The 21,133-nt window shown below is 41.5% G+C and overlaps 2 protein-coding genes across 2 annotated transcripts in view; one reads left to right on the forward strand and one right to left on the reverse strand.

Moving 5' to 3' along the window:
* thada (THADA armadillo repeat containing) overlaps positions 1 to 7,451 on the reverse strand; it is a gene marked incomplete in the record, with an annotated part of 93,568 nt that extends 86,117 nt beyond the window's left edge. Inside the window, 15 exon segments of the mRNA XM_053436814.1 lie at positions 471 to 594; positions 1,093 to 1,200; positions 1,448 to 1,603; positions 1,732 to 1,886; positions 2,064 to 2,782; positions 2,879 to 3,102; positions 3,640 to 3,734; positions 4,740 to 4,933; positions 5,272 to 5,320; positions 5,412 to 5,444; positions 5,582 to 5,730; positions 6,071 to 6,201; positions 6,527 to 6,636; positions 6,803 to 6,879; positions 7,386 to 7,451. Coding sequence (XP_053292789.1) covers positions 471 to 594; positions 1,093 to 1,200; positions 1,448 to 1,603; positions 1,732 to 1,886; positions 2,064 to 2,782; positions 2,879 to 3,102; positions 3,640 to 3,734; positions 4,740 to 4,933; positions 5,272 to 5,320; positions 5,412 to 5,444; positions 5,582 to 5,730; positions 6,071 to 6,201; positions 6,527 to 6,636; positions 6,803 to 6,875 — 2,320 coding nt within the window.
* A 465-nt stretch (positions 7,452 to 7,916) lies between these two features.
* Positions 7,917 to 21,133, forward strand: part of plekhh2 (pleckstrin homology domain containing, family H (with MyTH4 domain) member 2) — a 34,417-nt gene continuing 21,200 nt past the window's right edge. Inside the window, exons 1-2 of the mRNA XM_053436974.1 lie at positions 7,917 to 8,092; positions 11,329 to 11,464. Coding sequence (XP_053292949.1) covers positions 11,342 to 11,464 — 123 coding nt within the window. The 5' untranslated portion in view covers positions 7,917 to 8,092; positions 11,329 to 11,341. The remainder of the gene's footprint in view (positions 8,093 to 11,328; positions 11,465 to 21,133) is intronic.

A 21,133-nucleotide genomic window follows, 5' to 3' on the forward strand; every position in this document is an offset into this window, starting at 1 on the left:
TCAAGGATTTTATTACCTCCACCAAGGAAAAAACTACTGGACCGATTACACGAAACTTGGTGGAAGGACAAGTATGGGTCGAGTTAGGTCTGACTGTCTGCACGGACAGTAAAGATTTTATGGACAATAGCATGAGTGAGCATGCAGCAAATAGCATTGTACACAGCTATACAATGCAGCAATGGAGCACAACAGCAAGATAGAGATTTTTGATGTTGTGTTATGTGAGGAGTAATAAACATTTTGGATCATTATGAAACTGTGTTGGGACAAATTAGAATATGCCAGTCTAGATAATGAATGAAATGGCAAAATTGGGTACCAGCTTTTTCGGCAGTATTAGCTCTTCTAGTATTAAATATTACTACAATTTTATAAATATAATATATAATACTATAATAAAGCCACAGTAACAGTGGGACCATAACAAAGCTCTGATGCTCTGTTAAGCTGGTGAGGACCAGATGTACCCGTGCTGAAGGTGAAGAACTGTCCCAGGAGACAGAGCAGGTGGAGGGACATGAGGCATTTAGAAAAGGACGCTCCGGGAACCAGAACCTCCAGCAGCTGCACACACAGCCAGTGCAGGAACTCCTACATCACACACGGAAAAAATAAGCCTTCATTTAATTAAAGAAAAAAAGATTGCATAAAGAAAAAATATCAACACTAAGGCAGGGAGTCTACAGCTATAACCAGGTCAAATGTAAGACTTTTAATACCATTTGAAAGGAAACAAGCTGGTTTGAATCAACACGAGTACTCATCATTCATGGTCATGTTCATATACTAGCAAACAGGCGGGTTAGAAAGGCATTAGTTTAATGCATAAACATAACCAGAGAGAGATTAATGACGCAATGCATACTGGAAGTAATAATTATTCTGTCTGCCAGAGTGGAGACATTTCCATGGTGACCTTTGGGCGGCGACATGCCTAAAAAATGTAGCCATCCAATCTGAATTTGGGACCTTTTAAATACTTTTAAAGGCCTCTTTTTTATAAGATAGAATTCAAGAAATGTTATGACTTTTTAAGGGAATAGTTGCTGATTGTCCTTAATGGAAACACAGAATTTATGTGTGTTATACCTTGTTCAGCTGTATTGTGTGTTGTTGTCTGTCTCTCTTCTCCGGGTCTCTCTCCTGACTCAGTCTCTTCTGCAGCAGCTGAGTGCTGTCCTTCGCTCGACACAGTAACTGTGAAGTAGAAGATTTCAAAGTTTCATGTAGTGATTTTAATTTAATCAAATGTCAAACAGTTTCTAGTACCTACAGTGGATCCCTGTTAAAACATACATCAGTTAACCCTCATAAACAGACAGGCTGCTCGTCCCAGCCCGCAGGCAAACACAAGCTTGATAGAAGTGACATGCCTGACTTTTTCAAATGCAGAGAGAACATAAACTCTTCCAGCACTAAATATGATGTGATGTGAGCAGCTGACCTTCTTCAGCAGACTGATTATGTGCTGTCTAACGCCTGGGGACTGACTGTTGAGATTGGGCAGGAGGAAGTAGCGAGTCAGGTCCATTTCCTGCAAGGTCAGAGCTTCAGTGCTGCGGAGGGTCTCACACACCAAACCTAAAGCGTCCATCCTCACCTGGGAAGGGAGAGATGGTGACACATAAATGGAAATCCAAGATGTATGCCACAAAAATGTCGAAAACATCTTGAAATAATCTTATTGGAAGACCACAAATATATACTCAAGGAGAAACACATACTCACTTGATCATGTTTGTGTACGAGGGCTTGCTGGAGGAGGGAGATGGGCACCAGTCCTCCCCACAGACCCTCTTCTGAGGATGGAACAACACCCTGGGCCCTCGCTGCCCGCAGGCACGTCATCAGAGCACCGAGTGGACCCCTGCTGCCTGAGGCACCTAGCAGAAAATAGAAACTGTATTAACATATAGGTTCTATTTTTCATAAAGTGTGATGACTGTGTTACAGAATGCTCTCTTTCAAGTGACATCTGCATGCTTTGCAAAAGTGAGAGACTATGATCCGCAGAGAGTATGACCGGATGAGATACAACTATACGAGGTAGGTGCCTTTGCCGGTGCTGCAGGGCGGTGTGTCCTGCAGGGCCTTCACCATGTGAGCCAGGCTGGAGGGGCTGCAGCGAAGCAGCTTGGGCAGGAAGTAGTCCAGGATGTAAGTGGTTTGGTCCAGTCGGGCACGGCAAAGCACCTGAAGCAGCGGGGTCACCCATGTGCCGTGCCAAGGCTCCATCCAGTCCTCTGTCGTTCCTGCTGCAACAGCCTCAGTTGCCAGCTGAGCTTTGTGACTAACAAACAGCCTCTCCAGCAGGTCGCTGGCGTAAGGAGCCATGGTCTGATCACCCATCAAACCCAGGAGACATGTCGGCAGTTGGGGCTGGATGTTGAGCAAGTGCCCAGCTCCATAGAGCTCCACCAGGCAGCCCAAGGAGCCGTACTTCCCCCTCATGTGCCACTCCAGTCCCAGCAGGCTTTGGGTGAGCTCTGTGATGTAAGAGTCCTTGGTAGGGTCGAAAGTGGAGGGGTTGGTAAGTTGATGGAGAAGGAGGAGGTTGCGGAACAGCGATCGGGTTTGGTGGCGCACTCCATCTAGTGGGTGCTCCCAGTGGGAGTAGATGTGCTCCAGGAGGTGTTGCTGCAGCTCGGAGCTTCCGCTGAGGGACTGCTGGAGGTGAGGAGGGCAGGGCTGCGTCACTCCCTGCAGGCAGTCCAGAGCGGTGCCACTCCACAGGGTCAGCACCCGAGCCACCACCATTGCTGTACTGGACTCCTTCACACTACGGCAAAGAACCCCAAAAAACACAAGTATGCTTGTTATCGCTCTGAAAAATACCTTTTATTTTTGTTTTGTTCAGATATATTGTCAGACCTACCTGACATCCAGATCCAGCAGCGTGTTTGGGACCAACAGCAGCAGTTGTTCCCACTGTGGTCCTGGCAGAGCACCCTTCCAGCTCAACATAGCCAGAACCCCATGACACAGATAGAGAGAGACACCTGGCGGGCGACCACTAGTGCACAGACTGACACACCTCTCTTTGAGCCACTGAGGGGCCGGGTCTAAGCCCTGGGCAGAGCCATGCAGCAAACTGCACACCTGACACACACAAACAATGACCAACAGAGACATATGAAATATGAATCTAATAAAAACTTTCAAATATAATTTCTGAAATGTTTTGGTTGAATGTGTCTTTAAAGGGCATGAACTTAATTTAAGATTTTAGTGCAGTTCAAAAGATATGCAAAGAGGACTTTTATGTTGCTACAGATGTGACTGTAAAAGTGTGTAGCTCAAAGATAAGGAAATTACAAAACACAATATTTCCAAAAACAACAAACTACTAAAAATCTAATTTTCACAGGAACTTTGGTGGTGACAAATATTTAATTGTTTGACATTTACCTGTAATTTACTGATTTTACATATTTAGTAAAACTTCAGGCAAATGTGGATTTTACTGTACATTCATTTTTTTTAGGTGCCACGTTGTTACTTTACATTTGTATTCATGAGGGCAGGTGAGTTATACAGTAGTGGTGTATTTGGTGTGTCTTTCAGGAAAAGTTAACTCTCTCCTAATGTGCACAGGAAACGATGTGACATATCCACAACTCTTAATCCTTTACTTACCACAGAAGCAACTTCATCCCCAGAGCCCATGATGGACCTGATCATCAACACTACAGCCATGCCGGCTGTGCTCTGGACTGACTGGATGAACTCCTCTAGAGGCACAGAGGAGAAAATCAGTAAGAAAATATGTATGTGGGACACATTTTTCTTTTTCACTCATTCAAAATCAATGGAGGGACTGTACTCCATGAACGCCATGAAGCTGCTCAGAACAATGTTGTTGTTTGGGCACACTTGTTCATTTATCAGTCAATGAAATAGGTCTTCATTTCATCTGCAACACTGGTGTAAATTAGACAGTTGCCCAATGTACATGATGCTGATCATTAAAAAATATCTGATTTGAGAACAACGGCCACATTTACAGTGAATACAGAAATCTCCATGTGCATGTGGGCCTGCGAATGGTAAAACAAAATTTAATATGATATACATTCTCTTCTTATGAAAACATCAATGACCAGAGAGCGGCTGAACATTTTGATTCCTTCAGTGTTTCTGAGATATCATGTTCACAGAGGCAAAACATGTTTTGACCTTTGAACAAAAAATCGAACGAGTTTCCCCTCAAGTGAAGCATTGGACCAAATTTGGAAAAAATGCCTCACATCATAAGAGATATTGTGATCATGACCTCAAAACATTACACCCAAAGGATATGGTTGTTGTCAGCCAGAGGCATATAAATAACACAGCAGCTGATATTAATACAGCACTGCATTGCTTCAGACTCTTGTTTTCTTTATACACACTTTTTGTATTATCATCATCAGTTGAGATAAGTAGATCGACACAATATCATGAAATTGTTAACTTGATTCAAGATAAACCCTTATACAATGAACTGCACCAGGAATAGGTACTGTCTCTTTGTACCCAGGCATCATTACTCTGCTATCACTGAGGCTTTTCAAATTGGTGGAAATAACAGACTTATATTGGTTGATATTGATGTATATATAATTTGAGGCATGTTTGCCAGTCAAACACTACTTTGGCTTGTATTATATCCTCAAAGTCAGGACATCAGCTATGACTGTACATCCACATTTGATTTTTCTACCGCTGGTCTCTACGGAACAATCTGTGTTTCTCACCGTCAGTGAGGATGTGTATGTAGCAGCTCAGGAGGCTGCTCAGTGTGTCCTCCAAATTGCAGTGACCCTGTTCAGCCTGCAGGGCTTCACTGATTGTCTCCTGTGATCTCTGGACTACCAGCATGGAGGACTTCACTGCAGCCAGACAGGAGTACATCAGCTGAGCCTGGGCAATGTGGCGGCCTGCTAGACCCCTTGGAGAACAGCAGGGGGCGACAGAGACATACTGATCAACAGCAAGACACAAACCATGCAGGTGTCAAATATCTAAATAAAACTGTGAAAATGCAAACCAATCACCCAAAGAAACAACAGTTTAATAGCAGTTATTTTCATTGAAAACTTGCGTAATAGCAAAGAGAAACCACATTCACTCCCAATAGTACTCAATACCCTTCAAAATGTCTAGTATAGATATAATTAAAGATGTCAAAGAATTCATTTTAAATTTTCACTCACATTATTTACACAAGTTGCTTTTGCCAATAAAATATGAGTTCTTAATTAAAGGAATTACGAAAAACGTCTGTACCTGTTCTGATGAAGGTATTGACTCAGTCCCTTGTGAAGAAACTGCAAAACTGTACAGAGGAGAAGACAGACGATGAGGCTGAGGAAGAAACAGTCTCCTCTCAAAATCAGACATTGAGGATGTCTCTCTTGAACACTAACCTTCAGACAGCAGTTTGTTAATGCATCTCTCACCTGTGGATAAAGCATTTGGAAAGGGAAGATATTTATTTGACTTTGATAACAGGAGATTTAAGATTGATCTGATTATGTTTCTGATAAAAAGCCGAAAAATCTGCCGTAAAGGAAAACATGAGCAACAGCCCTCTCACCAAGAGGAAAGCCATCCAAACAGGCAGTGATAGTGTCCACATTGTTTGGATATTTGTCTGAGCCTGAGTTGGACAGACAGTCAGACAAGCAGGAGCACAAACAGTCTACAGTCCGCTCCTGTAACCACGCTGGTACTGAACCCAAAGCACTGAGGGTGAATAGAGAAAGAGAGAACAGTTATGAACTAATAAGGTCCAAACTTACAAACAGGCAGCCCAACTAAAAATATATTTTAAACACAAACATCTATGTTATATTTTTTAGGCATTTAATGATATATGAAGTGAAAACAGAAACTGAAAATAAAGCAGTAACTGAACTCAAGCTATTATTTATAAACACTGATGTAGAGTCTGAATTGTTGGTCATGGGTTTAGATTCTGGTATTTAGGATTTGGAACACAGTGGACTATTTCTTGCCTCCACAGGAAGTGACCGTGGAAGCTCTCTGATAGGCTGTATACATCCATTTACAAACTGCTGTGTACCTGGCGATGGCTCGTCGTAGGGGGTTCTTGGCCAGCAGGGAAGTGAAGACCAGCGCCAGGGTGTGTAGACAGGCCTCCAGAAGAGCATCGTCTGGCTGCTCATCGCTCAGGGCCTCCAACTGGAACCCTGCCTGATGCGGTATGGACACACAACTCAGGACATGACCGGCCTACTCAGGTCCATTCACTTAACAAGGAGTAAATTAACAACATGCAAACACACTCATCCATTTTCTATACCACTTATCCTTTAAGGGTCAGATGCGGGCTGGAGCCAATCCATGTTGACACTGCTCAAGAGGTGGGGCATAGCCTGGACCAGCATATCTCAGGACCAACATTCAGACAAAAACAACCATTCGCACTCACATTCACACCTAAACAAATCGAATTCGAACCAAAGACCTTCTTGCTGTGGTGTGACGTGTTAACCACATTCATCTAGCTGCTGCTCACCTTTTTTATCAGCTGGATCTGCTGCACTGGCTCTGTCAGCTCCAAACAGGACTGCAGGGTCTGGGCAACCTGCCTGATGCCATCTTCTCCACCGTCCACAGAAAGGGATGCTAAGAAAGACAAAAACACACAGTTCAATACTATGACACATGCAGTATGTAACATGTAACGGAGGGCATACACACACACATTGACTGACAGAACTCTGTGCACACACTTACATGAGTAACACATAAAAGATCACAGCTTTATTTTGCTCAATAGTTGTATCATTACCTATCAGCTTGTGCAGGCTCTCCTCCTCCAGCACCACAGCCTCCACTCTGGCTGTCTTCTTCTTCACCACCATGACTCTGTGCAGCAGCATCGGTGCAAACGTTTCCATGAATTAACGAAGAAATCAGTTCAATCAGTGCATGTCAGACATATGATGAGCTGCAACAGGGCTCAACTACGAGGAACACAACTTGTAGGTTTGCATTAACTTATGGACACTCACACCTGTCAAAAGTGAGAGGCTTCACATCTCAGATAAAAGATCAAATAACCACCTGATGTTTACAAACGATCTGTTTCTCTCTACATGACACCCCAGCCCCCCTCTCTCTCTCTCGTTCTGTTCTCTCATACACAAGCACACACAGAGAACCTCATGTCCACCCTTTCTCATGTGTTTGATCTCAGCTAAAAGTCCTGCTGCTAACCCTGTGAGCTAACTCATGCTAGCTGTCCAGCACTGGCTCTACGACCTGAGCTAAAGAGCGAGACACTCTTGGTAACACAGAAACATTACGACAGTAAACACTCACAGACTCAACTGAGTAATAAAGGTGTGAAATTAAGTAGAACCAGTATCCACCTCAGATGAACATGTGGTGTAGTTGCAGTCTGTTTGCCTCAGCTGGTGACTGTAACCAGTGTCAAGCTGGAAGTTAAAACACTTCTTTTTCCGGTAAAAGTTCTTTCAAAATAAAATGTACTATATCTAACAACCTAATAAAATGCAGTTAATGTTTATATTTCGTTGATATTTATATTCTTTATTTGATTCCCCCGTTATTTGAAAGTATATGGTACGATATATGTGGTTAAACATTATGTAATATATATTTGTATAGTATAAAGCTTTAACTTTGAAGCCATGCTGTTTGAGCATCTTGTTTCGTTCTCGTTATTTCGACAGAACCAGGATCCATGCCGCACGCGGGGGACGTCACTTCCGACGGACTGCAACAGCCCGCCCACAGAGGCTGAGCTGTCCGTAAAGTAGCGCTCCAGGTTTGTATTGGTGGAAATCACACGTCAGTCAAGATCGGTCTTCGTGGTTTTGCTGCGTAGAGAAACGCCCATCCTGACTGCGATTGGACACCCGTCAAGAGGCCACGCCCTCATATTCCAGCCCGTTCCTAACTTTGTGCCTGAGCTGGAATGAAAACCTGAGAAAACTGAACCATTCACCGCGTTTATTCAAGGTTTCCTCACAGGACTCAGAATAAAACACGTGTAAACACGGGAGTGGACATGACGTGACGTCGGTAGGACACTTCTGCGTCAATATCGTCAAGGGTAAGATGTTTTTTTTAAATATATTTAATAGGAAACGATGGAGGGTGACCGTTTTATCTAATGAGTTCTCAAAGTGAGAATGATTTAAACGTTGTTATTGTCTCACTCGTGGGTAAAGTTCAGACTAAACATTTGTAACCGAATGTTTTTACAGAGTAACAGTGATATGAAAACAATTGTTAAGTTGACCACACTCACTGTTTTCTAAGGAAATGAAGTGGTTTTATGTTTGTCTTTTGCTAGCTGGTGTTATGATTTAGAATAGAAAGCCTACAATTTGTCTGTTTGTTTTATGGTTAAATACACAATCCATCCGGTGGGTTATGTATTTAATTCTATTTCAGTGTAACACATGGGGGGTCTCACCATGTGTTATTATAGTCTCTATAAATTCAGTTTAAAAACACCACAATAGCAACCTATGAGGGCCTCATTGTTGACTAGTTTACCTCAGTTTATTGTCTTTCACCATCTTTCAGCCCTGAGTGAGGACCATCACCTTCAGTAAATAATTTCTATGACTGCATGAGTGTTTGTTCTAAAACAATGTGTCCTATATATTAAACTCGTATTATCAATGAAGATTCACATCGGAACACTCAAAAGTTTTTTGAGGGGGGTCGGGGGGTTTATAGGGAGTGACTTGTTATACCTTATAATACACATGTAAAGTTCATTTCCCAGTGAGAGGTGGATCCTCTTCACGTAATTTAAACCTCACTTTAAATCTGTTAGCAGCAGGTAGAAGGGTCTTTATGTCTTGAATGGCTGCAGCACGCCTCCACACCAAAACACAGGGATGTGCTCACACAGCACATTCTGCTGCACTGTCTCTGTGCACTGACTTTACTCAGGAAGTGAGATTGAGAGTGAATCACAGACAGAAAAACAAAGGGGTCAGGGGTTAACTGGTCTTTAATGTTTTCCACCAACTACCTCCTTTTATCACCACTGTGAAGTAGAGAGCAATTCTACACAGATTCTTATTCTACACATTTAAAGTAAGGACACATGAATGAAGCAACCTCAAAACATCCACTGTTGCAGCAAACCAAAATAAATACAATAAAAAGTATAACCTGTTATTAAAATAACAATAGAAAATTCTGTTTATACCATATAAGAGGATTATAATTTGATAATATCTGAGAATCCATCAACTAAAACCTTGCGGGGTGTTACAATGATACTATTACCTTAAAGCTACACTGTGTAACTTTTACTGCTGAGCAGCAGCGCCCTCTTCAGACACCCACTGGTATAATTCAGTTGGGCTCTGTTTTCAGAACGATTAAGGGGTTTTCAAATCAAGGAAAAACAGAGACTATCAATCTTTTGAGTAGAACTCTGACTGCATTTTCTAATTCACTGAACTTAAACACAGCTGAACTGCGGATATTACCCATGATCCCCAGCTTTCTGAACCAGAAGAGCTGCTGCTGTCACAAATCCTACAAACTGGGTTTAGAATTCCTCATATTTTAACAGTGTCCTCGCTGAATAGTGGAGCTAAACACTGGTTTATAATTCAGCTCCTTTTAAGCAGCAGCGGAGGAAGTACATTTTACTTGGGTAAAAGTGCAAGCAAATAGCCAAAACATTTTGAATGTACTGGAGTAGACAGTTCAGATATTGCTGATAAATGCAGTGGTTTAAAAGTTTAAAAAATATGTGAAATTAAATGTACTTAAGCACATATACATGAAAAATGCTCCTACATTAATGAAGTAAATGTACTTTTTTACATTTACTGCTTTAAAGTATTTTTAACTGATCTACGGTTCAGCTTGAGCTGATTCGGACAATTATATAGGCTGTGGCTCAGAGGACAGAGCGGCTCGTCCTCAAACCAGAGCGTCTGCGGTTTGATCCCAGTCTTCCCCATTCTGCATGCCGAAATGTCGTTGGGCAAGACACTAAAGCCCAAAGAGCTGTCAGGGCTGTGATGTTCTCATAGAAGTGCTGCCCATAGATGCACCGCATGAATGGGTGAATAGGTGAATTTTAATAAACAGTACTGTAAAGTGCTTTTATTGGTCTTCTAGACTGGAAGAGGTGCAATATTAGCACAGACCAATTATCCATCACTTACACATTTCTCACAGGAGATTGTATGCACTCACCAAAGTTACATAGACCAAAAACAGACATTCATGTAGAGGAGTGGGGATCATTTAAGGGGAAAAGTTGCAGTGTTGCTCTTGAAGTGTTCGATGACAAAGTTGCCCAATTTATCATATTTTAAAGTAGCCTCTATTTTTTACTTTAACTGAGGACTACCATATAAAATTTTTTTCCTTATGATATAATTTTATGTAGGTATGTGTAGGCCTTGTCCTCATGTTATAAGTCATATTAAATTCCTTGCATTTGGCTCTTTATGTTGTTTTGTTTGGCGACAGCCTCTTTTTTTCTTGTGTTTACCGCAGCAAACAAGCAGCAGAAATAAGCCTGTTGAAACCAGTTTATTGAATCCCTCCACACGTGTTTGTGAGGAGACCAGTCGGGTAATGAGAGGTTATTACATGGAAGAGAAACCCAGACTTTCTATCCTCCTCCTCCTCTTCCCATCCTTCATCTGAGATCCTCGTATCTCTCATCCTCTTTTTCTCTCTCACTCACTCGCTCTTCATCACTTTATTTACCGACTGTTTTTTCCCTGGAAAACCTGATGTAAGTCTGGCACCAGTGAGGGTACTGAGGTGTTTTGGAGGAACAGTAGTGTTTTACTGTTTGGCCAAGCAAATGTGATACGCCCAATGCCCTCCCTGGTCCAACTGGACTCGACCCTGGAATATTTCATGGGGATGGTTGGTGGCAGAGCGTCTGTACAACAACAACAAACCCTTTGTGTGACTGTGTGTAGGTAGGTTTATCAGATATGGTCCAGTTTCTGTTTTACTTGTGGTGCAAAGAATGAAACCTGAATTCGTTTCATATTGAAATCTCAAACAGAATCTCTTTGTAATATGAACACAAGCGTGTGTCAGTCCTCTACTGGGTCTCCCAGAAAACAAAGACAAGCAGTTCTTCACACTACAGAGTAGCCTTTGAGCAAACTCTGAATCCCAACCCAGCTTCACGGGTGGTTGTCTCTTGCTGACCCCGATCTCTCATCTCCTTCAAGAGGAGGAAATGAAAAAGCGGATTTTCCCACAGGAAGCCTCCAGGAGATTGGTTGTATTAATATGTACATATATTGACTCTCTCTCGCTCACTGCTGCTGTGTGTTACAGAGGGTCAGCCGGTATGGCGGATGGGGAGGAGGCCATGAGCCAGGAGGACTGGAAGGAGAAGTGTATGGTGCTGGAGGCACTGCTCATGAAGTTCAGAGTGCAGATCATCAGGATTCGAGAGCTCACCGCCGACAAAGTAGGTTCAAGTAAACTCTTTCTTTTCTGTTTATCACGTCAGGACAAAGCTCATCAACAGGGAGATTGTGGTGGGGAAAGGAGCGAGATAATGATTGAAATGGTGCCAGTTTGAATTTGGTGATGGTGAGAGGAAGTGGACGTTAAAGCTGCTGCACAGCTGTGAGGTCTGTACTGCAGGGGTGCGTTCCATTTAGCTTAAGTGGCTCCTCTTCTCTTCCTCGCACTACTACATGTTTCCCAAACAAGGATGCAAGCGATTGATGGGAAGTAGTTGAGAGGATGGAGTTAATCTCTTTCGCTAATCACAGTATCACTTCTAGGAAACATAAATCAGTGCAGACAACCATTCTGTAAAAACAATTTTTTTCCTGAATGGTTGTCTCCTGATGCCTTCTGTCCACTATACTTCATTCAAAACTTAAAGAAGAACAGAACACAGATGTGAAAGAGAAAAAAACTTTTAATTGCTTTAAATAAAACCAGTAATTGGTCTGTGAAAGGCAGAGAAAGTAAGTGTGTGCAGATGTGTAGGATAAATATTTAATACAAATAAGCACTTGAAACAGGATATAAGAATAGACCAAGCCAATGGAAGTCTTCTGGCTCATAAAGAAAAGGCAGATAAAGTTGAGTAATGATTCAGAATAAACTGATCATTTGCTGAATAATAGTGGATCCACTGTTGTTGCCGTTAAGCAAGTTTCCATGGGTAGTTAAACACACTGTGTTGCAATCATGCTGTAATATTAATTTTATTATACTGTTTCCACAAGAGCCAGCTATTGCACCATCAGATCAAACAGCCAATCACTGAGCTGATTCCTCGAGCTCCCGCTGAGCAGAAACTGGAACCTCTGCTCATGTTGTTTGATGGGGAGATGTGGGAAGATTTGGCCATGGCACCGCAGATGATGTTCAAATTTAAAAATCACCAACATGTGGTCCTCATCAGTACAGGAAGACAACCACTTTCAGACTGGGCGATGTGGTGCTTCTGGTGGGGGACAGAGCCGCCCGTCCCTCCCAACTGGCCGACACTGGGTCGGCCCAAACTGTTCAGTGGCCTAGATCTGAAGCCGCTCTCCAGGGATGCTGATTAGAGCTCTAATGTAAACAGCAGTCTGACCGCAGGGCTCCGCCACGCACTGCATGCTGGGCCTGACCCAGCTCCAGTCAATTACAGAGTCAAAGTAAGCTCAGCTGGACTGCAAAACAAACTCCTGGAGAGACCTAGAAGACAGACTGGCTCTGGTGGGGTTTGTGCTGCCCATGTACCACATGTGAAAGTCTCTGCTCCTTATTTTTGGCCTTATCCCTCCTGTTTGACAGGTTGAATTTGAGACGAATTTTCCACTCAGCGTCATAAAATACACCATTAAATGCAAGAGCAGCAGACAGTGTACCAAGTGTAGTGTTATATGCAGTAATTCAGCTTCAACAGTTTCTACCAAAGAAGTGTTTACTCAATCTTTATTTTATAGTTTAGATCTCAGTTGCCTTTTTTTCTTCTGTTAAGAAAGCATCATTATACCTGCAGCACTAAACCACTGCCCTCAGTACACTGTATGATGTGTTCTATAGAACCATAGACGTTCCCACTTGAGAAGCTTGGATTTTTTCATTTCTGAACTGATGAATTCTAGTTCTATATGAATTTGACTATTGCTGCTTTCAGACATAAACTGAAGCTCAGATTTTTTCTGGAATTTTTTGCGGAGGGGCTGTATGTGAGAACGCAAATGTCCAAGTCCGTTCCTCCGTATATGTTTCAGAACCTTTTCTGCCAGTCCCCCAAGACAGACTGAGCTCATGTGAGAATACAACAGGAAATTGTCTGGAAAATTCATAGGGAGGGAGGCGTGTTGATGATGCTTCTAACACGCAACAGAGTCTGAACTGAAGGAAAAGAGGAAAAAGAGATGTCATACACGTCAAAGACAAATAAAACCTGGAAAGACAACAAGATTTTGATAAGGGCCAACCTTCCCGTTGTTGTGGACATGCACGCGTTCTTCAGATGTTAAAGGCTCAGTGTGTAGAATCTAGTGACATCTTGTGGTGAAGTTGCATGTTGCAGCTGAACACCCCTCACGTCAGCCTTCCCTTCCAAACATGAAAGAGAACCTGCCGCAGTCTTCAGTTGTCATGAAAAATTAAAAGGTGTTTAGTTTGTCCAGTTTGGTCTACTGTAAAAACATGGTGGCCTCAGTAGAGAGGTACTACTCCCGATGTAAATATAAAGTATTTAAATAAATGGGGCCATTCTAGGGTAAAGAAAACAATGATTCATACAATGTAGATGATTACACACTAGAGAAAACATTTCGGATTCAATTTCTGCCCTTAGATCCATTTCACCTAAATCTCACACACTGAACCTTCAAAGGCGAACTCTGGAAAATGTCGGCAGTTTCATAAGCCTTCATGTCTGAAAAGAGTTTATATCTCTCATCCAGGAAGCACATAATTAATTATTGAGTGGAACACCGGAGTGGATACATTTTATCGCCTCCAATGGAAAAACAGGCTACTACTACTACAGCCCTCTTTCCATTATGTCAGAGATGGATAATGCTGATTGGACGTTTCCATTTGAAAAACAGGCCACAGTTTTGACTCTGGGTTTGTTGTTGAATGACCCGTCACCTTGTGCTCACTGACCTCCTGATGCCATGAGCTCATCATGCTAACATCCAGACCCCTGCTGATGTTTTCCCTCTCCGGCTCCCACCGCCTCAGCCAGAGCTTGTTGTTTTTAAAGCCGTTGCGTGGGCGAATGTACGTCACAGCAAATTCCCCCCTAATGTCTCACTGCGGAGGTGGGCTCATAATAGGATGAAGAGGCGTTCTGTGGAGGTGGTCGAGGCCTCCAGTGCTGAAAAGGACCCAGGAGGTTGGTGTCTATTCGTTGACGCAACAGCAGCAGCATCAGTGCTCTTTACATCTGCAGGTGGCGTTCAGTGCAGGTAATGTGAGAGCTCAAAGATCCAACAGAATTGATAAAAAAAGGTGCTTGAAATTATATACAAGTTCAAAAAAAATATTTTGACCTAAATTATACTTTTATGACGTGTAACTTACTGTAGTGGCAGATCTAAGATTTTTTTTCTAAAGGGGCCACAATTTATACAGAGGGGGCAGGTATATGGCCAACATCCACGCCCATTTCCTGATTCAGTAAGGGTCACATTATTTTAATACATATATATTCCATGATTTTTTTTTTTTACGAATTGTCGTTTTTTATTGTTTTTGTTTGTAAGTTACTTGTTTATTTGAAAAAATTTAAATTTTGTTCAAATGCATATTGTTCATATTGTTTGTAGTGACAGTAACCTCTTTATCCCTTTAAAAAACAGTTTTTTGTCTTCTAAAATCGTACTATTTCCAACAATGAATGTCACCAATTGTAAATGTATCTGACTTGGCTGAACTGCATGACTCCAGCTGGACTTGGCATATTGCTGAAATCCTCGAAAGCCATGAGCGAGGGGACAGAGATGGAAGGAGGGGGGGGAAAAAAGAGAAAAAATGAAGATTGAGCTGGTCCACGGAAGGAAATAACCAGTTTAGTAAATAGTGTGTGTTCATGCGTGTGTTGCACAGGAAGTGAGTCTGCAAGTGAGTATGTTAGTAACTCTGTGTGCGTTTGTGTTTGGCGGGGGGGGGGGGGGGGGGCGCAGTTATTTTGGGAGGGACATTGGTTTTGGCCAGCGGGGGCCTCCAGCTGTAACACTGGGCCACACATCTCTTGGTGGAGACAAAGAGGCTGTGTGTGCTGTATTTTCTGATTCTGTCAGCCGCCCTGCTTCCGACCTGACACGCTCACTCACATACTTTATTCAAGCTGTCTGCCTGTGTTTTTCTCCATGAGAAGGAAATGTGTGAACCTCATCCCTAGTGGAAAAAGTTTATCTGATGGAATGCAAACTAGAAATGGAAAGATTCGACCCCTTAAAATGCTGCCCTGATTTATCATCATATTGATTTATTTCCAATTACACCAGAGGTTAAGCTGTCCAGTCGAATTGTGCATTTTAGTTATCTGTTGACAGGTTCAGACTGACACACGCTTTTTGCTGTAGTGTGAATTTCCAGCGGCAGGGCAATGTATATTGTGCGTTCATGTGGTGTGGTTACAACAACTTAGAAACTCAGTTGCGTCATTACTTATAAACATTATTTTACAATCAGCTCTAAATAGTAGCGTAATGTCAACTTGTCAGATGTTACACTTTACTCACTTGCAAGCTGCCCTTCCATCTCTTAAATTCACCTGACGCCTTATTTAGCCAATACAGACATTTTTATGATTAATATGCATATGTTTTAAATTATTAAAGTTGTCAGGCAAACAGCATTCAACAGCATTGTGACATCATCAGCTATTGAACAATAACATACCTGTCAACATTTGCATATGTACACGAAAGACAGTGAAATAAGGCAAGACCCCCCCTAAGGTGACATTTTTGAATTTACTATGTGAACAAATTCAGTATTCATACTGTACATAGACCAAAGGGGTTATTTAAGCATTTTAAGCACATGAATACTATACTTTTTTTTAACCTGCACATGAACACACCTAAACACCACAGCCTTACAACAAATTGGACCTTCTGAGGAGCATATGAATGCACAGTTAACTCCAAATAAATTGCATTAGAGTTCATAATGAAGGAAGAATTTGTGCGACGGAGGAATAAAACAATACATCATGCTTTAGATACACACATCATATTCATTCATTGGTGTGGAAACACCAAACAGCAAAGAGAATATCCGACCTATCCTTTAGATAGGAAGCCAAGAACACACAAAATGCACACACAAATCATTGCGTCCCACAATTGAATGGCCATATGGGGCATATAACATGTAAGATCACTGGTCACCATTGACACAAATGAACAACAGAAAGCCTTTTAAGAATTCCAAACCTTGGGATTTATTCACATCAAATGAAAAAGTACACACAATGTTACAAGTTCCAGCAAAAGCAGCAGTCCCCAAATTGGAAGCCTCTCCTCATTTTACTGGCCAGTGTCACCTCACCAATCAGCCACCATTGATAACAGATTTAAAAACAGGGACAAAGAACAGTTACACAAACAGCCATAACGATAAGTCAAGTTTATTTTTACAACATTTGGACACTAGTCATACAAAAGTTAAGATTAAGACAAAGGAAAGGCGCCAGATAAAATTTACAAAAGGAGCAGATTAAAGTCATACAATAAAAAAACTACCTTACCCAGCTTAACACTTTTTAAAATAGTTTACAGAGTCTCAAGCTTGACTATCCTGAAGGTTTGGGAGCTCCCCACTGGAACATCTGTCCATACTGTACATACTCATGTAGACTCACACAAAAACCACAAGTGGTGCATTGACATATTCTTGTTCAGTCTTCCATTCGGACTGATTCTACATTTAGAAAGAAACAGAGCATCCGCCCATGTTGTAGGCGAGGTTTCCTGGTTATACTGGTCACAATCAACAGGTTCAAAGTGCATCGCCAGGATTGCCCGAAAATCCAGAAGTGGCAAAAGTACACAAATTCTTTCCTTAAGTAGAAGTACAGTAACTTGTGTTAAAAATGACTCAAGTAGAGGTGTAAATACTCATTGAACCTCTTTACTCAAGTAGATATATAAAAGTGTGCAGGTTCCAAAATGTACTCAAAGTATAAAAGTAAAAAGTCTCTGATGGCCATTTCTACACACTGTATCTGTGCAAAGACAATTGAGACTTACATTACATATAGATTAAAGACTATTGAGCTTAAACAGGGTTAAAGCAAGAAAACATTTGTGAGCATGAAAAATTATCCAGGAGGAAATGTGTATCAGGTACTGAATGAAGTATTCTTAATTTAAAGAAGGCCAGTGATGGGGAATGAATCATTGTGGTCGACGTCGGCAATGGTCGCTGATTATCCACTTTCTTCCACATTGCTAGGGACAAATGCTCTTGGATACTCAACAAGAAATCATCTTTTCTGAGTTACTGTCCACTTAAGTTGAATTGTCTTGATGTTTGGAAGGCGGTGCTTGATGGAGAAGAATTTAAAAAAAGGATTAATTCCTCTCATGCACATTGAAGTCATAGTATATTATATTATCTATTGTATCGTCAAATACTTATATTTATACCTCTACTATATATCGTATCATATTATATCACTGTCTAACAATAACATTACCATCATATCATCAGTACTATTACCATCATCTTGCCAGTGCACTTTATCTACCTATTTATCTTGTGTTTCTGTTTTTTATTCTTTCTACCTCAATTTTTTTTTTTTTTTATTATTTTATTCTATTGTATTGTATTTTATTGTATTCAAATATACCGGCTGCTATGACGATTTAATTTCCCTTCGGGGATGAATAAAGTAATCTATCTATCTATCTATCTAAGTGAAAGTTACGAGCCCGTCTTGAAATTCTAAGGTGTAGAAGGTACAGATATTGAAGTTAAAATGTAGGGGGTAAAAGTAAAATGTCTACACATAAAGTTCAGATATCTGAGAAATCTACTCAAGTACAGTAACAAAGTATTTGTATACACCTACACACACACTATACTACACTGGTGAGCACATTCTGCTGAGAGTCAGTCCTGACTGTAGCTATATGTGACGGCTGTGTATGGTGTTGAACCTGTATAATTGCAGGTAAACACTGAGGGTCACAGTGGCTACAGAGAGAGGCTTTGTGAGCTGGCTGTCTGGCTGCCGAGGGAGCGATGGGGGAGGGATGGATGGAGTTCAGTGGGAGGTTGGCCACAGAGCGCCAGTTGTGGAATTCCAGGAATGGAAGCTGGATCTGAGGAGGGAATTGAGTGCAGAGGTGATGGAGCATTGTCCGGAGGTTACGGGGGGCTAAGGGATAGAGGTCACGCGTGTGTGAGTGTGTCAGGCGTTGACGCAGTGAAGCAGGAGTATATTACTAAATGAGCGTATGTTCATCTGAAAATGACCACAACCTAAACCTTAACCCCTCATTGGTCATCTAGAGCTTCCCAGGATGTGATGTACACACCCAGACCAGACTGGTCCCATATATTTATAATCCGCAAAACACACATATACACACACACTTGCAGGCATGGTCGTATACTCTGGAGAATATCTTTATTATTAGATTGTGTTTATGGCTTTTCCTATGTTGTTATGTCTGGTGTGTGTATGAGACAGCGTGTGTGTCGTCTCCAGCTGTATAGGATATGTGCCTTGTAATTAACAAGCTCTTCTCTGCCAAATGCTATATCTGTTCCCTAGAGAGGCACATGTGGCTTGTGGTACAGCACATGATCTATATAGAGAAGAAAAGAAGGAGAGAGAATGAAAGAGAGCGAGAGAGAGAGATTAACATTTTTCATGTCTGCTTTTGATCAGAACTTAAAGTGAAAGTTATCTGTGTGTGTGTGTGTGTGTGTGTGTGTGTGTGTGTGTGTGTGTGTGTGTGTTTCTGTGGTTCGTACCATCTATAGATCAGGAGCTTCACACACAGGAGTCATGTGTCCATGTAATTGTTATTTTTGTCATTTCAGTGCAGTTTTTATCAGCACAAACAGGAGGAAATTTGCCACGATTTCGTCAAAACCTGGCGTGAACTCACTCAGATTCCACCAGCATGATACATTTTTATTTAAAAAAACGGCACTGAAATGACAAGTGGAACAGTGGCTGCATTAAAGGGTTCCACTTTGCTCCAGAAAGCGCGGTGCAGTGGAAAGAGTGTGAGTCTGTAGCAGGGTGTGGTTGCCTTTAGAGACTGAGCTGGGTCCAGTTCTGCTGCCCTCTGGAAGTGAGCAGTGAGACCACAGACACGTTTTACTCTTCACAGTTTGAATATGAAGCAAAAACAGCATCTGCACTAACTTAATTAATTTATATACTGATATTTTTTATTTAAACAGTGTGTGTAAGGGGAATCTCAGTAGCTGGCAACATCATAGTCCATAATGACTTAGTGACTTTGGTCGTAAGTCATTTACCACATCTATAACACTGTACATTGCTGCTAGGAACTTGGGTGGAGGAAGGAATGCAAAAAAAACTCAATGAAACCAAAAGATTTTTTAATAAATACAAAAGCATTTATTTTGATTAAGCCTTAAATATTTCTTCTGCAGTACTATTAGTCATAAATGTTTTCTATCTGCTACACACATCTATAAACTAAAAGGATTTTCTTTCTCAGCTATGGATCTTGCTGCAGGAGGCCGTTCAGTCAGCTTATATATAACTACAGCTACAAAGCTTTTAGTTTAGACTTGAATAATAATAATAATTACAATAATTTACAGATTCTGTATCAGTTCTCCAAATCACTGTGTTGATTTTTAGTTAATAGTTTGAAGTAGAGGATTCATGGCACTGATTCATTTTGTGTTGTTTTTTTTAAACCTCCCAGCACTAGGTGGCAGTGCTGTAATGAATCTTCAACTACATGACACTTCAAATGTGATGGAGCAACATATTTTATACATATGGTGATGATCAGAAGCCATATTTCTTACTCTACTTCAAATAATTGCGGTAAATGAGTTAATATTTATGTCAAATTGAGAATAGTTCACCTTATTCATCATCTACCTTCAGCCCTGTTGTGAGCAACATCTGATTCTCTGGTTCGTCAGCCATCTTACCCATAGAGTCTATAACAAGATTTTCTCTAGTTTAGTGTCATTTGCACGTGTATGTATATTTGCACTGAAGCAGAATATTCCGACCGTGGTGGTTGTAGAACTACTTCACTGGGACATTCCGACATATTTTCCTCCATAAAGCCGCTGAGGTTTCAGAGACTCTCCTCAGAAGACACTCTGCTGCTTCCGCCACTTTGAGCCGAGGTATTTCAGAGGAATGTTGTCCCATAAAGTCATCGCTCTCCTCCATTCCCACGTTATTTATTTTTTTATCCTTGTGTGTGTGGGTGTGTGTGCCACTATCTGTCTGTGTAACCCCTGTATGTGTGTGCGTACCTGTGTCTTGTAGCCTGTGTGTGAAAGCTGCGTGACCTTTTGGTGTTGCTGCCGTTTTAACACACTCCTTCCAGGTTCCGCGTGCTCTGATCCTCGTGCACAAAGAGCTGGTTGTGTGTGTATAGATGTGACACCTCATCATCATTATGGAGCTGGTTATAGGTTTTAAACACTGCAAGGCAACTGCGTCATCGGCTCTGAGACACAAGCAGGAGTTGATGTAAACAAACTCATAACCAAGAAGAAGTGGTGGCCTCATCTTAGCAATGCACTCTGAACTGGATTCTACATTACAAGAGCTTTTGCATTTTATATTTAGAGACAACTGCTGAGCTACTTTACAGCACAATTCTTATTATGCCTCCATGCCAGCAGAAGCCATGGTGATCAACACCATAACCATAACTCGACAACAGACGGGGAGAGTGTGACCATATTTCTTTAAACTTAACTGATTGGCTCTAACAATTGAGGCTGTAATTCTAGTGTATTGTGGTTGTGATGTAATCGCTCAAACACAGTATATTAGCTGATAATAACTAATTGAAATTGGATGATCATAAATTGAATGAGGCTGCAGAAGATAGGATAGATTGTGCCGTACTTTTTCTTGAATCCATTTTCTCATAGGTAAGGCATTTTATATGAGTAAAAAAGCCTCAAGAGT

The sequence above is a fragment of the Pleuronectes platessa genome, chromosome 12 (genome assembly GCF_947347685.1).
Source record: "Pleuronectes platessa chromosome 12, fPlePla1.1, whole genome shotgun sequence".
NCBI lineage: Eukaryota > Metazoa > Chordata > Actinopteri > Pleuronectiformes > Pleuronectidae > Pleuronectes > Pleuronectes platessa.